General features: G+C 51.1%; 1 protein-coding gene across 3 annotated transcripts in view; it reads left to right on the top strand.

The window, feature by feature from the left end:
• Nucleotides 1-15,922, top strand: part of scaper (S-phase cyclin A-associated protein in the ER) — a 57,630-nt gene that overhangs the window by 3,199 nt on the left and 38,509 nt on the right. For 2 of the 3 annotated variants that reach the window (XM_084477456.1, XM_084477457.1), the window contains exons 2-19: nucleotides 307-424; nucleotides 1,105-1,181; nucleotides 1,384-1,581; nucleotides 4,393-4,493; nucleotides 5,006-5,122; nucleotides 6,008-6,129; nucleotides 6,354-6,664; nucleotides 7,253-7,636; nucleotides 8,944-9,111; nucleotides 9,755-9,821; nucleotides 9,977-10,094; nucleotides 10,379-10,490; nucleotides 11,081-11,221; nucleotides 11,656-11,811; nucleotides 12,463-12,605; nucleotides 12,766-12,847; nucleotides 12,957-13,109; nucleotides 14,896-15,003. In XM_084477456.1, the coding sequence (XP_084333582.1) occupies nucleotides 307-424; nucleotides 1,105-1,181; nucleotides 1,384-1,581; nucleotides 4,393-4,493; nucleotides 5,006-5,122; nucleotides 6,008-6,129; nucleotides 6,354-6,664; nucleotides 7,253-7,636; nucleotides 8,944-9,111; nucleotides 9,755-9,821; nucleotides 9,977-10,094; nucleotides 10,379-10,490; nucleotides 11,081-11,221; nucleotides 11,656-11,811; nucleotides 12,463-12,605; nucleotides 12,766-12,847; nucleotides 12,957-13,109; nucleotides 14,896-15,003 (2,676 nt within the window). The remainder of the gene's footprint in view (nucleotides 1-306; nucleotides 425-1,104; nucleotides 1,182-1,383; nucleotides 1,582-4,392; nucleotides 4,494-5,005; nucleotides 5,123-6,007; nucleotides 6,130-6,353; nucleotides 6,665-7,252; nucleotides 7,637-8,943; nucleotides 9,112-9,754; nucleotides 9,822-9,976; nucleotides 10,095-10,378; nucleotides 10,491-11,080; nucleotides 11,222-11,655; nucleotides 11,812-12,462; nucleotides 12,606-12,765; nucleotides 12,848-12,956; nucleotides 13,110-14,895; nucleotides 15,004-15,922) is intronic. The other variant, XM_084477458.1, reaches the window with a different exon arrangement.

Raw genomic sequence — 15,922 nt, 5'->3', positions numbered from 1 at the left:
GCCTGGCGTGCAGTGGGTGCAGGATACTTGAGTGTTTAGGGCCACTCCCAGCCTAGGTAATGGGAGTCGTCAATGTCCTACAGTCTACCTGTAGGCATCCTTGAGCAAGATGCATAACTCCTACCGGTTCCCTAGTTAATCACAGCTCGTTGCTCTGGGTTAATGCGCCTGCTAAACGACGACGATTGTTGTTTGTAAAACCTTCCGTCTCCCAGTTGGCTTCCTGCTTTCAAGAGCGGGCTCTTGGATGAAGTGAGTATGCTTGATGAAAGCCCCTTAAAGTGCTCGCTCTGCCCCCCCACACAGGCGTCCTTCCAGCGGTCCAACAGCCATGACAAGGTGAGGAAGATCGTGGCGGAGGAGGGCCGTGCCGCCCGCAACCTCATCGCCTGGAGCGTTCCCCTGGAGAGCAAGGAGGAGGAAGGTGGGTCGGTCGAGACTGATCCGTGTTGCTGTACCCGTGAGCACACCGCTCAACCGACCCATTCTGCTGGTCATGAAACCACACACAGATCTCTAGACTCACTAGACTCTGTTATCATGTCAATAGGCCGGTCTTGTGAGCAGCAGCATTATATCACGTTTTTCTGTTCACCATATATGCACTTCTGCTTTTGAGGATGGGCTATTTCTGCATTCTCATCGATGAATTACAAAATTCTACCATTAGTGAAGTTGCAAAAATCATACGGCTCTCTTTATTTGTCTTTATTACAGAGATTGTTTGCTACTAAGGCATGCTGTTTCCTGGTTATTTTCTATGTAGCTGCGCGAGGCTGATGTTGTGGATTGGATTCCATCCGAGGGCACAAATATACAAATGTATTAATTGATTTAAATGTTATTATGTATCAATAGAAAAGTCTCCCATACAATTATTTAATAAAGCCCTAAGGATAGCATGGCCAAAAGGAGAATGTTTCGGTCTATGTAAAATGTGTTTGTGTGCAGGCCTTTGTTTGGGTCACTTCTTCCATGGGCTATGTACTATCTTTGGTAAACATATCTCTAATGATGACATACATTATTCTGATTGCAATCTCCGGACCACAATATTTGTTCCTTCTTTGGTTGTAATAGTCTCTTCTCTCCTTCATTCACTAGCAAAGTCCAAAAACAACTCCAGTGGCAATGCAAGAGCTCAGCGGATCAACTCTGGACTAAACCGAAATAAGAAACAGGTGGCCGCTCTATGTTTTCTCAATATCACTCATACTTTTCCCCAAACGAACGCACAAGTCAATGAGTAAATCTAACACTAGGTGGCGCCATACACCTAAAAATATCCATCCTCAAGCACATTTGCGTTGGCTATTCACATTTCGACGCTTATTATTCCAGCGTTAACCCAAGTTCCCCTGTTTATGTTCGGGCTCCACGCAGCATGCCGGCGTGGACAGCAAAGTCACGGCGGGCCTTTTGCTGGACAAGGTGGCGGAGAAAAGCCCAACCAAAGCTCGGCAGCCACGCAAAGTGGACCTGCGGGCGCGCTACTGGGCCTTCCTGTTCGACAACCTGAGGCGCGCCGTGGACGAGATCTACGTCACGTGCGAATCGGACCAGAGTGTGGTCGAATGCAAGGTCGGTCTCTTTATTTGTACAACAAAAATTGTTTGGGGCTGGAATTAAAGTGATAGGATTTTTGAAGTCACCATCGGTAGTGTACACACAAAGTACCATTCAAGATATATGAAGTGGCTTTACCGTTACCGGCCACTGGATGGAGGCACTGACACCGGGCCCATAACCCAGCCCTCTCCTCCCCTTGCATTCCTCTTGATTTCTGCTTTATGTCAGAGGGGCTCACTCGAAGCTCGCTGGTAAGAGATTTATGACATGGCCCTCGTTTAGCCTGTCCAAAGGGATTGAAACAATGTGATTTCATATTCCCTGCATTTGTTTTAGGGCGTTCGCTGTTGTCGTGTGTGTGTGTGTGTGTGTGTGTGTGTGTGTGTGTGTGTGTGTGTGTGTGTGTGTGTGTGTGTGTGTGTGTGTGTGTGTGTGTGTGTGTGTGTGTGTGTGTGTGTGTGTGTGTGATGAATTGTGAATTCCTCGTCTTCTTCTTATTTCTTCTTATTGTATTTAACGCCCAATAGTGTACAGGACTATGTAGAACAGGTTCCAGTCATTGTGAATTTTCCAGACAATGGTTATCGGACATTACACAGACTTTCTGTGTGGGAGCTGGCAGGGTCAAATTTGATTAATGTCCGGTCAAGGTGATCCGGACATTTGCGTTCTCCTCCGGGTAATGTCTAGATAAGATCAGGGTGGCCGTGCATGTGTGAACGAGGCTTTTGTGTCTATATGTGTCTAGCTGTGTATATAGCACATTGCGCTATGTTTTTTTTTAATCACAGGCTGCGAATAAAAATACATTTATAAACTCTTTATCACACCAATATTCTGAGAAGGGCTTCACACAGAAAGGCCCGCATTCTAACCCATTCATCCTTGCCCTCTCAATCACAGAATAACAGAACCCCCCCCCAAAGAACTGAGGGTTACAAAACAACGGCGGGTGTAGCTTGTTCTGGAACCGCTGCTAATTGGCACGGTCGGGTTAATATTGGCCCAGCGTCATCGTGCCCGTGTGCTATCGATTCCCCTGCCAGGCTCCATTAGCCAGAGCAGGGGGCCGCTGATGGCCTGTGGTCACCCCCGGTGGGGCGGCCTCCGTCCCCCTACACCGGCCCCACCGCACCCCCCTCCCCCCCAACCCCCTTCTCCCAACCCGCCGCGGTTGGCAGGTTGTCATGTCACAGTATCTGTCCGGCTGCAGAGTGCTGTGTCCAGCCCCCCCCCCATCCCCCATCCATCCATCCCTCCCTCCCTCCACCTCCGACTCCTCCACCGCATCGCCGTGGCGTCGTCTAATGGCGACCGCCGAGCCTCCTCCCCCAGCCCCTCACTCTCCATCACGGCTAGGTGCTGCCGCCTCTCCTAATCCGCATGCCACCCAGTGCTGCTCCTAATGGACCCTGATAGATGATGGAGTTATCTTGGGGTGAGGGGGGAGGGGGGGGGGAGAGAGAGCAGAGTGCTCTGAGAACGGTCTCCCAGCCGCAACAACCGTCCTCCGGTCTTGTTCCCTCACATCAACACCCCCCCCCCCCCCCCTCTGGATGTGGAGAGAGGGGGGGAAATAAATCAGTGTGCAAGTTTGTGATTCATGGGAGTTTATCAAACAACGGCCACATCTCTCTGACCTACCGTCACCACGTCTAATTGCCGCGCTGTCGGACTGCTGATTTATCCGGTCATACCGAGAAGCGCCGGAAACGTTTGGGGTGGATTTTTGCCGGACGAGGTATTGATTGCCTTTATTATTATTCAGATGTATTATAATAAAAAAGAGCCACAAGTCACAGAGGGTAACGTTATTTGGTTGTGTTGTATAATTGCGGTCGTGTCAAACATGGTACCAATGGCATGTCCTACCTGGGTTGAGTCATCAAAGCTGGATCACACACACGCACGCGCACACGCACGCGCACACGCACACACACGCACACACACACACACACACACACACACACACACACACACACACACACACAGCCTTCAGTCATTCCCCTGTGAAGCGTCGTTGTGTTGAAGGTTGCATTTTGGTAAGTGTGCCCGTTAAAATGACGTGAAGGGCCCGGGCATTTTTATTTTATTCCTTTTTTACAGCGCCATTCGCTTACCGTCTTATTTGTCTGAGACCCCCCACACTCCTCCCCTCCCCCCCGTGTTCATTACCAAATGAACAGCAGGCTCCCCCACAGTGGAGTGGGAGCTGGTGGTGGTGGAGGTGGGGGGGTGGGAGGGGGAGGGGGGGGCGGGGGCCCCTGGCCTGTTAACCAGCCCCTAATCAGCAGGCCCCGCTGCTGGGCACATCTTTCACTAGCCTGACTTGTCTATTAACTAAAAGCACCGTGAAGCTTTTCTCTCAATTACCCCTCCCTCCACGCTCCCCATCAATCAGCGGCGTCTGTTCCGCCCGCCGCCCGCCGGCCACCTCTGTTGCAGTCACTCAGTGCACATGCAGAGGACTTGGCAATAATGGTGCAGGATCCGTGGTCTGGTCTTGTCTTGGGGGTTGTGTGGACATGATTTGGTTCGAGGTTGTTTTAAACCTTGACAAAGATCATCGACATGCAGTATATCTTTAATCTGACAAATGTGTCAAATAATAACGAAATTGAAGGGCCAACATTACATTTATGATAATAAACAAAAGAATATAAATAAATGTTGAATAAGTTATGTCGTTTCAATATTTTTAATCATAATTCGGTACATGCATACAAAATTCTAATAAATTATTTTGCCAATCTTTTGAACAACCTTTCCTTTGGCTAGTGCATTGTTCCTCTGTTCATACAGTTCGGTCTTTTCCGTCTCTAGGAGGTGCTGATGATGCTAGACAACTACGTAAGGGACTTCAAAGCTCTCATCGACTGGATCCAGCTCCAGGAGAAGTTGGAGAAAACGGACGCTCAAAACAGGTGATCTCTCTTTCTCTCCCAATGTCCCCCTTCTACATTTCTATTGGACCCAGGGGTGTAACACAAAGTGTGTGTGTGTGTGTGTGTGTGTGTGTGTCTGTCTGTGTGTGTGGTCGGTCCCCTGGATCTCAGTCGCAAACAGAACACGATCAATAACCTTGGCTTCCGTTCAAAGAGATCTACAAGTATATTGGCTTGTATTTAACACAGTGGCCACTGTAAGGGAAAACATTGACAAAGACATAACATTTCCACTGTCGCCTCCTAATTGGTTCATTTAAAGTACAGTGTTAATCAATACAACAACCTGAAACTTCCACATGCCTCGTTTACTGCATACATTAGCCAATACCTCGATTCAGTCATGGAGGAAATCTGCAAAAGTTTACATTTATTTCACTATTGGTCCACGGCCGTGTCGCGAGCTAAGTGTATATTTGGCGGGTATTGGTGACAGCGATATAAACACCATCCCTTACTCTGGATGCCTGCCCTTTCTTGTCTGCTTCCAGGCCGACCTCTTTAGCATGGGAGGTGCGCAAGATGTCTCCCGGACGGCATGTGATGCCCAGCCCCTCGTCGGACCGCCTCGTCCCCTCGCCCGGCGCACGGCGCACGCTGAACTTTGGGTGAGTCCGCTCGTCCGTCGTCCCCCCCCGCTCCCCCGGCCTGCGATCGATAGCACTCACTCCGTTTGATGGTGGACAACATCGACCTACACCACACTGTACTGTAATACCTACACTGGCGTTTTGCCCTAAAGCATATCTAGTGACGAGAGGTAGTGCATTTGGAGATTATTTATCTTTTATTTATAGTATTGTCATTCGTTTTTTTTTATGATTTATCTTTAAGAGAGATACTGTCATTTAAAGTAAACGTATAGATGTGTAGATTCAATTCCGTTTCAACTTTTATCTCTGTAGATTTGCTTCTCAGGCAGTTGTAAATATAATCGTTATTTTAAATGGATTTGGTTTGGGGAATGTAGGCCAAAAAAAAACTAAGAAGAGGATAATTGGGAAAATATTGCTCAAAGTGAAGCATTAGCTGGATGGTGAGGCTCTCCCTCCGTGGCCACAAAATCAGGGCTGGGGCGTGGACGGCCCGCCGGCTGCAGAGTGCTGAAGCATCATTTTAGTCGTGTAATTGGATCCTGCAGGAAATGGATATTGATCACGCCTGAGTCCTGTTGCTCAGTGCATCCCGGACTTATCTTTTCCTGGAGAGCGATACAGTTAGACGGACACTTTCCTCACTACTCCTTGTGGGCCATGTTTGACAGCTGCTGAGAGATTACACCGAGATCTGATCAGTGGGACACTGGAACCGTCAAGCGCACGGACACACACACACACACACACATGCGCGCACGCACGTGCACAAACACACACACACACACTCAATTAGCCTTCTGTTTTTATGCTAAGAGGTATTGTTGAACTGAACCTTTTTACTGACTACTACTTTTTTTAATCTTTCACTTTTTCTGTGTGTGTTTGTGTGTTATCTAGCGGTCCTCCTCCTAACCTGGCTGTAGCCCGTCTCTCCCTCACCGGCCCCAGCTGGGCGGACAGGGTCAAGTCGTCCCAGTCTCTGCCCTGCTCCGCCCACCCTTCACCCATAGAGAAGCCTGGTAAGAAGGTCGTCAGACGGCACGTGACCAAAGCACCGAGCCTATCACCTATGCTGGGGAAAAAAGGCAAATTTAACTTCATGGTTAAATTTAACTTCATGGTTAACAGGAAAAGTAAAAGCGGGAGAGAATGCGATGAACAAGAGGAAGTCTCGCTGTAGCGGAGCAGGTCTAAGCGTGTCCGTGTGTTCCCCGTCCTGTGTATGACCCCCGTGCGTCCGCAGGTAAGCTGGACGCCGAGGGCTGGGAGACGGTCCAGCGTGGCCGTCCCGCCAGGCCGCGCTCGGCCGCCATGGTGGCCAAGGTGAATCCGGTCCGGGCTCAGGCCCTCCCCAAGCAGGACGGCAGCAAAGACAAACCCCCGCAGGAGCAGCTGCAGCAGCAGCAGCAGCAGCAGCAGCAGCAGCAGCAGCAAGAGAGTCCGGGCTGCTCCCCGGACAAGGACGTGACCCGGGCAGACTCCGAGCAGCTAGTCTCTGAGGAGCCAGCCCCCCCGGGGAAGGCCGGGGACACTGAGCAAGGGCACGGCACGGAGGTACCGAGTCGCACCAAACGTCCCCACTCTCTGACCTCTCTCTCTCCCTCCCTCCCTCCGTCCCTCCCTCTCTCCCCCTGCGCTCCCCACATATCAATAATTCACCAGACGCTAAGTAACACTAGAACGTTTTTATCAGCCACTTTGTTTTTGTTTTGGGTTCCACGGGACGTCCCGACAGGGATATCATCTTAAAGACAATTGATTGTACGCTGACATTTCAGAGGCAGGGATCCCATGCTCGCTACGTCGCACGCGTCCCACACACACACACACACTTGGTATTGAGTGTGTGTGTGAGGCATTGGTCGGTTGAATATTGCTATGATTTGTTAATTTGATGCAAATTCGTATGCCCATTCAATCTGTATCATATGTTAGGGGCATGCTGTTGCCCGCCTCCCTGCATGACGTGTGTGTGTGTGTTTTGATTAGCCGTGTGGGTATTTGATCGTGTTGACTTTGGTAGAAATTGCTCTGATGAAATTGCTTGTTCAATTTGCATGTGTTTTATTTTCTCTTAATTGTGTTTGTTGTGATGACGTGTGTGTGTGTGTGTGTATGTGTTGTTTGCCTGTGTCGGAGCAGCCCCCTGCAGAGAGCGTACCAGACTCGGGGCGGTGTGTCGACGTGTCCCCCGAGGACGGGCCCTCCCACCTCATGTCAGCCCCCTCCCCATCCCAGGGCCCTGAGGCCAGCCCTCCCCCCCCGACCTCCACCACCTCCACCACCTCCACCACCCTTCCGCCCCCCATCCCCGTCCCCGCACCGGCCTCTCTCTCCGGGTCCCCCGACCGCCCCCCGGCAGACACGCCGGCCCCTGAGCAAGGCACAGGGGCCGGCGACGGGGCAGTGGGGGGCACGCCGCTGGGCGGCACGGCAACATCTGGGGCTGCGGGACAGGCCACGGCGGCGACCCCCGCTGTACCGCTGACACCGGAGAGCGGGCAGGACCCCACAGAGCTTTCCACTGTGAGTGCTGAGAGATTGAGAAGCCAGGGGGGGGGGGGGGGGGGGCGGGGGAGCGGGGGGGCGAGGGAGGGCAGGGTGAGCAGGGCTCCCACGGGGGCCCTCACCGCCAAAACAAAGTCAATCCGAGGAAACCCCCCTACTCTAGGAACAGAATGTGCTGACGCTCGCAGCCAGTCCCGTCACTGGGAGGAGTGGGCCCTGAGCTCAGTCTGGAGTGGAGGCCTGGGATGGGAACGGTTAAAAAGGGTCTGCCCGGATCTCTCGTCGGCTTTGGCCTGTCTTGTACAGAATCTGATATAATTCACTGCTATTTTCGGCACTGTGATTTAAGATAACCTGTGATGAGCCACTGGCAGAAATTATATTGCCAGCTGCTTCTGGCCGGGTAGTCGGCGTTGCATCAGTGGGAGCCTGGTAATCCGGAATAGTGCCTGAAATAGTGCAGAATTATTTCTGTGTTTGTATACAAACTACAATCCTGTTCATTAAGCTACTATTTAAAATCTTTGGAAAGTAATTAAAAGATTGTTCCCCTCACATGAACCAAAGCTAGGCTACTAGGCTATATATATATATATATATATATATATATATATATATTTGCTACTTTTCTTTCTTTTCAATGGAGATTTCACAAAAAAGTGCCTGAAATTGTTACAAAGGTTGGTGCTTTAGAATAGTGTCAGACCCAACAGATCACCAGCGATAAAACCAGCTCACATGTCATAAAGATACCCCCCCAAACCACATCTCTCCTCGATATCATCTTAATCCTATCCTAACAGGTTCTCGTACCTCTTGGGTCTGTGTGTATGTAGCTCTCTCTTCCGAGCAGGTCCAGGGCTATCCTTCAAACCGAGGGTTTGTTGTAAGCACCTGTAGTGGACAGTGAGTTCCCCCCCCAGCTCTCACTTCCCCTTCCCCCACGTTGCACATGCCCTGCATGCTCTCTGAATGCCTCCTCGGTCTAGTGATTGGTGTGGTGGTTGTGTGCTACGTGTTGTGGTTGGGTTGGTGTTGGTGTTCTCTTTAATCCTCTGAGCAACGACGACGTGCAAAAATAATGACGTCTCACCAAAATGGGTAATGATGTAATTTGTTCAAATTGAATCAAAAATAATCGGGATACTTTTTATTAAAATTTTCTTCCCTTTTCATGACTTTCATCATCATCAAGATGATGATGTTGGAAAGCACTTGTCAAGAAGTTAAAAGTGTACTAGAGAGAACGGTGTGTGTGTGTGTGTGTGTGTGTGTGTTTGTGTGTGTGTGTGCACGTGCGTGTGTGTGCGTGCGTGTGTGTGCAGCCCCAGTCCATGGCGGAGGTGCTCGCCAAGAAGGAGGAGCTGGCGGACCGACTGGAGCGGGCCAACGAGGAGGCCATCGCCAGTGCCATCGCCGAGGAGGAGCAGTTGACCCGCGAGATCCAGGCGGAGAACAGCGAGCTGGAGACGGACAACGAGAGCGACTTCACCGTGAGTGTCCCGAGCGTTGGGATCCAACAGAGGCATCGCACTGTCCCCCTAACACAGGGGTTTTCAAACTTTGAGCGTGTGTGGACCACTTTTTATAATCAAGAATTTCATAAAATATGTCTACACACGGTCCTACCTGAATTACCCGCTCCTCTTAATAGGCCTATATTAGCACTAAAAGTAACACAGCATCAGTACAACAAGGCTTGAAGAACGGTGACCGCACACAACGGCTGCCACGTATTTAATGTATTTATTTAAAGCGCCCGAGGGCGTAATCAGGTTCATTTGAATACCAGGCTTATATCCATAGCAATGACAATGGGGTATTAAATATGTACAGTAATCACAAACGAACTGAACTGAACTGATAAAGTCAAATATCAAATCCTGGTTCCCTCCTAGCCACTAGACCAAATATTCTGGAACGTTCTAATCTTTGCACTAGCCTATTTTAGTAATCACACAATACCTTCAATTTAATTAAAATTGTATATCATACATACATATTTTGAATTTTTTATGAAATTTTTTTTTTATGAAAAATATTATTTTATATTTTACTTTGCCTTTCCATGGACCACCTGCAGTACTGTCGGACCACAGTTTGAAAGTCACTGCCCTAACACGCTGTTCTGCGCAGGCGGGCATGAACAGCGGAGGCTGCGGGCTCAACCTGGACTGGAGCGAGGTGCTGGCGGAGTACGAAGGTGAGCGCCGCTGCCCGGGACCACCTCCAGAACAACGCGGAGCAACCCGACCCCGGACCCCCCCCTTCCCCTCCCCCCCCCCAAAACCCCCGGGCGCTGACACAGAGTAGAACGTCCTGTGTTTTTTTCCATTGTGCCCCCCCCCCCCCCTGCAGCCCGCGAGCCGTGGCGCCAGAGTACCTCGTGGGGCGACATCGTGGAGGAGGAGCCGGCGCGGCCCCCGGGACACGGGATCCACATGCACGAGAAGCTGTCCTCGCCGTCACGCAAGAGGTCGGACCGGAGGCCTTCCGCCTGTCGCTCACACTCCGGCTCTGACGGACGGGTCACTTATTCAGAAAACCTCTGGGAGACCTTTTAACTTCCAGCTCAAAATACTTTGTATATATATATTTAAATATGGGTAATGGTTGTATTTGTCCGATCCAGCAGGGGTTCCAATCACACACAAGTTCTAGCAGGCCAAAGTCAGGCCGAAGTCCTGCCATGTGCTGTCCATGCGTTGGTCTGCCCTTTGTGTGCGGGCGAGGTGAGAGCTCCTGTGTGTCTGTTTCCAGAACCATCGCCGAGTCCAAGAAGAAGCACGAGGAGAAGCAGCTGAAGGCCCAGCAGCTCCGGGAGAAGCTGCGCGAGGAGAAGAACCACAAGCTGCAGAAGCTGTTGGAGCGGGTGAGTCGTGAGTCGTGAGTCGTGAGTCGTGAGTCGTGAGTCGTGGGTCGTGGGTCAGCCCGCGCTGACACGTCGGGTCCAGGGAACTCTCCTCTGCTCAGCCCCCCCCCCCCCCCCCCACTCCCCCGACCTGCTAGCAAAACCAGGGGAACCCAACATGTCGGATCCCGAGGAGAGTGTCTGTCAGCACGACTGCCAGACTGCACGCGATAAATATCACTCCCCGCCACTCACATCCGGGATCTGGGTCGGCCCCAGTCCACGAGTCAGAGAGAGAGAGAGAGAGAGAGAGAGAGCGAGAGCGAGAGACCCCGGCCAAAACCAACATCCTATTAAAAAGTTAATATTTTTGTTCTCCAGGTTCACACTAGATGAGAAAGTTGTAGTGTGAGTCGGGCTTAACCACACAAACACGGTGTGTTTGGGTGTTCACACACATCAGGACGGACACTGGTGACCGGTTGCTCGAGAGCACACCCCGGTCAATGAGCCTGACCGATGTCTCACCCACCACAAAGTTGTCTTTCCCAGGGATCCGTAAGCTGTGAGAAGGTAACCCCGGGGCGTCCTGTGTTGTCCTTGCTCCTCAGGAGAAGGAGGTGAGGAAGTGGAAGGAGGAGCTGCTGGATCAGCGGCGCAAGATGATGGAGGAGAAGCTGCTGCACGCCGAGTTCAAGAGGGAGCTGCAGCTGCAGGCCATCGTCAAGAAGGCCCAGGAGGAGGAGGCCAAGGTAGGGTTTACCCGGACTGAGGTCGTAGGGTGCCTCCATCCAACAAGGACACGGGGACTTCATAACACATGAGGAAGTCAGCCGGACTCTCTGACTCCGTCACCATAATCTTGTCTGGAGTCAGAGAGTCCGGCTGACTTCCTAATTTCTTTATGAAGTCCACGTTCTTTATTAAGTTCTCTCTGAGTCAGGTTGATTCTCTAAATCCGAACAAGATTACGGTTACAGAGTCAGAGTTCAAGAGGCAGTCTACGGACTGACCCCGTCACCATAATCTTGTCTGCATTGAAATTGGTTGAAAGAGTTGTTGAGGATTTGACTGAGAGACCCTCTGTGTGTGTGTGTGTGTGTGTGTGTGTGTGTGTGTGTGTGTGTGTGTGTGTGTGTGTGTGTGTGTGTGTGTGTGTGTGTGTGTGTGTGCGCGCTGGCGGCAGGTGAATGAGATCGCCTTCATCAACACACTGGAGGCCCAGAACAAGAGGCACGACGTGCTGGCCAAGCTGAACGAGTACGAGCAGCGGCTGAACGAGCTGCAGGAGGAGAGGCAGCGCAGGCAGGAGGAGAAGTCTGCCCGGGACGAGGCCGTGCAGGTGAGCTCTTCTTCACTCAGCCTCCTTCATCCAGAGCCACCAGCCTGGCAGATAGAGAATAGTGCAAAGTACAATCAAAGTACCATCAAAATTGGAGTTACACGCTGCAAAAACTAGTGATTGCAGTGCAGCAAAATACAAGGTTTACAGTGAATGTAATATTGTTTGTCTGATTCTCTCAGGCCCAAGCTTATTTTAAGGTCCAGTGTGTTGGAGTTCGTAGCAACTAGGTGAGGTTGCAGATTGCAGCCACTGATTCCCCCCCGACCCCTCCCTTTCCAACGACTACGGTGGCCTGTGCTGGCCTACATTGTGTCGGGGGCTAGTTATTTTTATCGCAGTACGGTCGATATTGACGGCTCTGGCCTGCGAATAAATCAGTGGAACCAATAAGAATCCAACTACGGTATTAAAAAGAGTCCAAAATAAGTCGTAGCCATGGGGATATGAAGCCCCATCCTCCTTCATACAACGCTTCACGCATTTTGTTTTAAACGCGTTCTCAGGGGTTCGTTCTGGCCTACTGTAGAAACATGGCGGCCTTATTTTCATGGGATAATACTCATAATATTAAAAGCATAATATGAATATTATATTCAATTTCTTTATTGACAACAAGTCTCCCTGCTCTCTCCGTGCCCCTCGCCGCAGGAGCGAAAGCGCGCCCTGGAGGCGGAGCGGCAGGCCCGCGTGGAGGAGCTGCTGATGAGGAGGAAGGAGCAGGAGGCGCGCATCGAGCAGCAGAGGCAGGAGAAGGAGAAGGCCAGGGAGGACGCGGCGCGCGAACGGGCCAGGTCTGCCGTCCCATCCCATCCCTTCCCATCCCTTCCCATCCCTTCCCATCCACAACATGGCTTCTCACGACGGAGTCAGAGCCCTAAGAGAGGTTGCCGTGGTGGACTAACGTCGGTTCCGTCACCGTTTTAAGTTGTGTGTGTTTTTGTGGGCTCTCAGGGACCGAGAGGAGCGCATGGCAGCGCTGAGCGCCGCCCAGCAGGAAGCCATGGAGGAGCTGCAGAAGAAGATTCAGATGAAGGTCAGCTCCCGCCTCCCGCTCCACCACCTCCTACCGTAGCTCTACTCGACTACTGTGTGTATCATAAGACCCCTGTGACTGACGCCCCCCCCCCCCCACCCCACCCCAGCACGACGAGAGCAGCCGGCGCCACATGGAGCAGATCGAGCAGAGGAAGGAGAAGGCGGCCGAGCTCAGCAGCGGCAGACACGCCAACACGGACTACGCGCCCAAGCTGACGCCCTACGAGCGCAAGAAGCACTGCTCTCTGTGCAACGTGGTGGTACGTGGGCCCTGTATTACCCCTAGCGTATGTTCCCCCACCTGTCCTGAAGGAAACGCCTCCGTTTGGTCATTTAACGGAGCCGCCAAGAGTCGTTTCTATGTAAAACAAAATGGAAAATCGACCGCACAGAGAAAATAGGATGGGGCCGAGTAGGCGGCCGTCTGCAGTGTGCGGTGTAACTCCCCTTGGGGTGTTTCGTTCTGAGAGGTTTCCCAATGCCAACATGTTCCTGAACCATGTTGACAAAGGACAACGTTTCAACACCCTGTCAGCTTCGTATTCTCTCTGCACACACAAGGATCAATGTTTGATACAATCAACGCGGCAAATGCATACAAAAACATGCTCAGTGGGAAGGAGGACCTCTGATTCATAGTTCTGAAATGACAGATGTTTATCTGGGATATTCCTTCATCAAGGGAGATGGCTATACGCTTTTTAGTTTTCCTCTTAGTTTAGACCAGTGGTTTACAAAACATGGAGGTCATGAGGAGGAGGAGGAGGTTCATGTTGTTCTGCTTATAGTGGATCTGATGACATTCTTATACAGACTTAAAAACAGATCAGAATGTAATCCTTTCTTTCTAATTGGCCTTATCTATTATTTGTGCTGAAGCTTATACTCTTGTACTCATCCTGCCTAGGTTGATTTCATAAGCTAATGAGCGTGTGTGTGTGTGTGTGTGTGTGTGTGTGTGTGTGTGTTTGTGTGTGTGTGTGATTGTCATCGGTATACCTGGATAATACGTGCCAAGACACCGAGGCCACAGTAGAGCTGTTGTGAGCATCTTCCTCTATATTCTTTGGCAAGCGGGACGCATAAAAACGCCCGGACAGGAGGCTGATTTACAGAAGGGTCTTGTTTTGGGAAGAGGCCACTTTTCGATTAGAATTTAACTGCGATGATTAAACATGATGACGTGGATTTACGCTCGGGCACGGCTCTTGCTTTGCCTCCTTCGACGGGCAACAAATCCACGGGCAGACATATTTATCTGTGATGAGGCGCGAGGTGGCGTGGCTGCCGCCGCACACAGAGCGCAGGCGGGGGAAAGAGGAGCGCTGTGGGGAATCTTGTTAAAATGTTGGATGACCTTGGGCAGCGTCTGACACCAGGGATCACGGATGGGTCAGTGGCAAGCACTCTATTTAATCACATTAAACGCAGGCCGTCCTAAGTGGGCTTTGTTCCAATGCTGGGAAAGCAACAACAAGGCCTGCTCCCGACGCTCACCTGCCTGCCGTCGGAGCCGTTTATCACGTCTCCTCTTTTCTTTCGACACGCTTGTTCATTTTTTTCTTCTGCGTCACGCAGAATGCGGGACGCATTCATTAAAATGATCCACGTCACGTCCCGGAGACGCTTTAAATATAACTCAGGACACGATCTCCAGGTTTCTATATGTGCTCCCTCCCTCTCCCATTGCCACTCTTATCTGTGGGATCTCTTATCTATCTCACTGGTTAGCTCCCAACGTATTGTACATCACACATGACATCAAACACCAAGCGCATATGGCGTCGGTTATGGGAAAGTTCACACACAATGTGCGTGTCCACGGAATGCCCTGTTGTTTTAAAAACAGATTCATGTATGATAGCCCTCTTTTGTCAGCGCTCGTCAATGGCGTATGGAGTTTCTTGTGGCAGGTCGCGTCCCATTGAGCGCTCCCGTGTAGGGTATCATTTCACCCGGGGGCCTCCCAGGGGGCCCCTCGCTGACCCCCATCCGGGGTGTCCACCTCGGCGCTGACCTCTGACCCCCTGTTTATGTTTGGGGCAGATCACCTCGGAGGTGCACCTGTTCAGCCACACCAAGGGGGTGGGCCACCAGCAGGCGGTCCGCGACGGCAGCAGCATCCAGGGCCGGGAGCTCTCCGACGAGGAAGTGGTAGGTACCGCCTGGCTCCCTTCATCTGTCCCCTTACTCCCTCCCTCCTTCCCTTCCTGCCCTTCCCTCTTTCGTCCCCAAACGATCCCAGCACAGAGCCTACAAGATATATGTACCGCTCCTATCGTTACGTTTTTTTATATAGATGGGTCCCAAGTATTGGCATGTTTTTTTTTTTCTTTGTTTTATTGAAAACCAGTAATATTGGGTTTTATCTCTAAAATAATTATAGCTTCTCTTAAATCAGAAATATGTAGGTACATATAAAACAAACCCAATATTTAGAAATGCCTTGGAGATTTGTAGTTGGGTTTTTGCCATCCAGCCACTCGTATAGTTTGACAGTTTGTCCCGCTGCGTTGGTGAACGTGTGTGTGTGTGTGTGTGTGTGTGTGTGTGTGTGTGTGTGTGTGTGTGTGTGTGTGTGTGTGTGTGTGTGTGTGTGTGTGTGTGTGTGTGTGTGTGTGTGTGTGTGTGTGTGTGTGCGCAAGCGCATATGTGTGTATGTGTGTGTTTGCCTGTGTGTGTGTGTGTGTGTATGCATGCGTGTGTGTGCGCGCCGCTTGAGTGCTTCCAGCGCAGCGGTGACATCAGCCCTGCGTGTCCCCGGGCTGTGTTGTGTCCTGCAGGCCGGCAGCTTGTGGGAGCAGAAGGGGAACCTCTAGGGCTGCAACACGAGATTGGCCTTTTTCAACGGCGCTCTTTCAACGGCGTCCTTTGTGAGACAGACAACCAGGGGTGCTATGAGCGGCACCTTTTAACCTCCCTCACCTTTTTATTATTTCCCCTTGCTCCTTCCTTCCCTCCTGTTTCACTAAATCAGTCTGTGTGTGTGTGTGTGTGTGTGTGTGTGTGTGTGTGTGTGTGTGTGTGTGTGTGTGTGGCTAAAGCTTATGATTATTTTCGTTGCCCCTTTATG

This window comes from Micromesistius poutassou, assembly GCF_964030765.1.
Source record: "Micromesistius poutassou genome assembly, chromosome: 13".
In the NCBI taxonomy this organism is placed as follows: domain Eukaryota; kingdom Metazoa; phylum Chordata; class Actinopteri; order Gadiformes; family Gadidae; genus Micromesistius; species Micromesistius poutassou.
The sequence above is the reverse complement of the archived record's forward strand: the minus strand, read 5'-3'. Positions and strand labels throughout refer to the sequence as shown.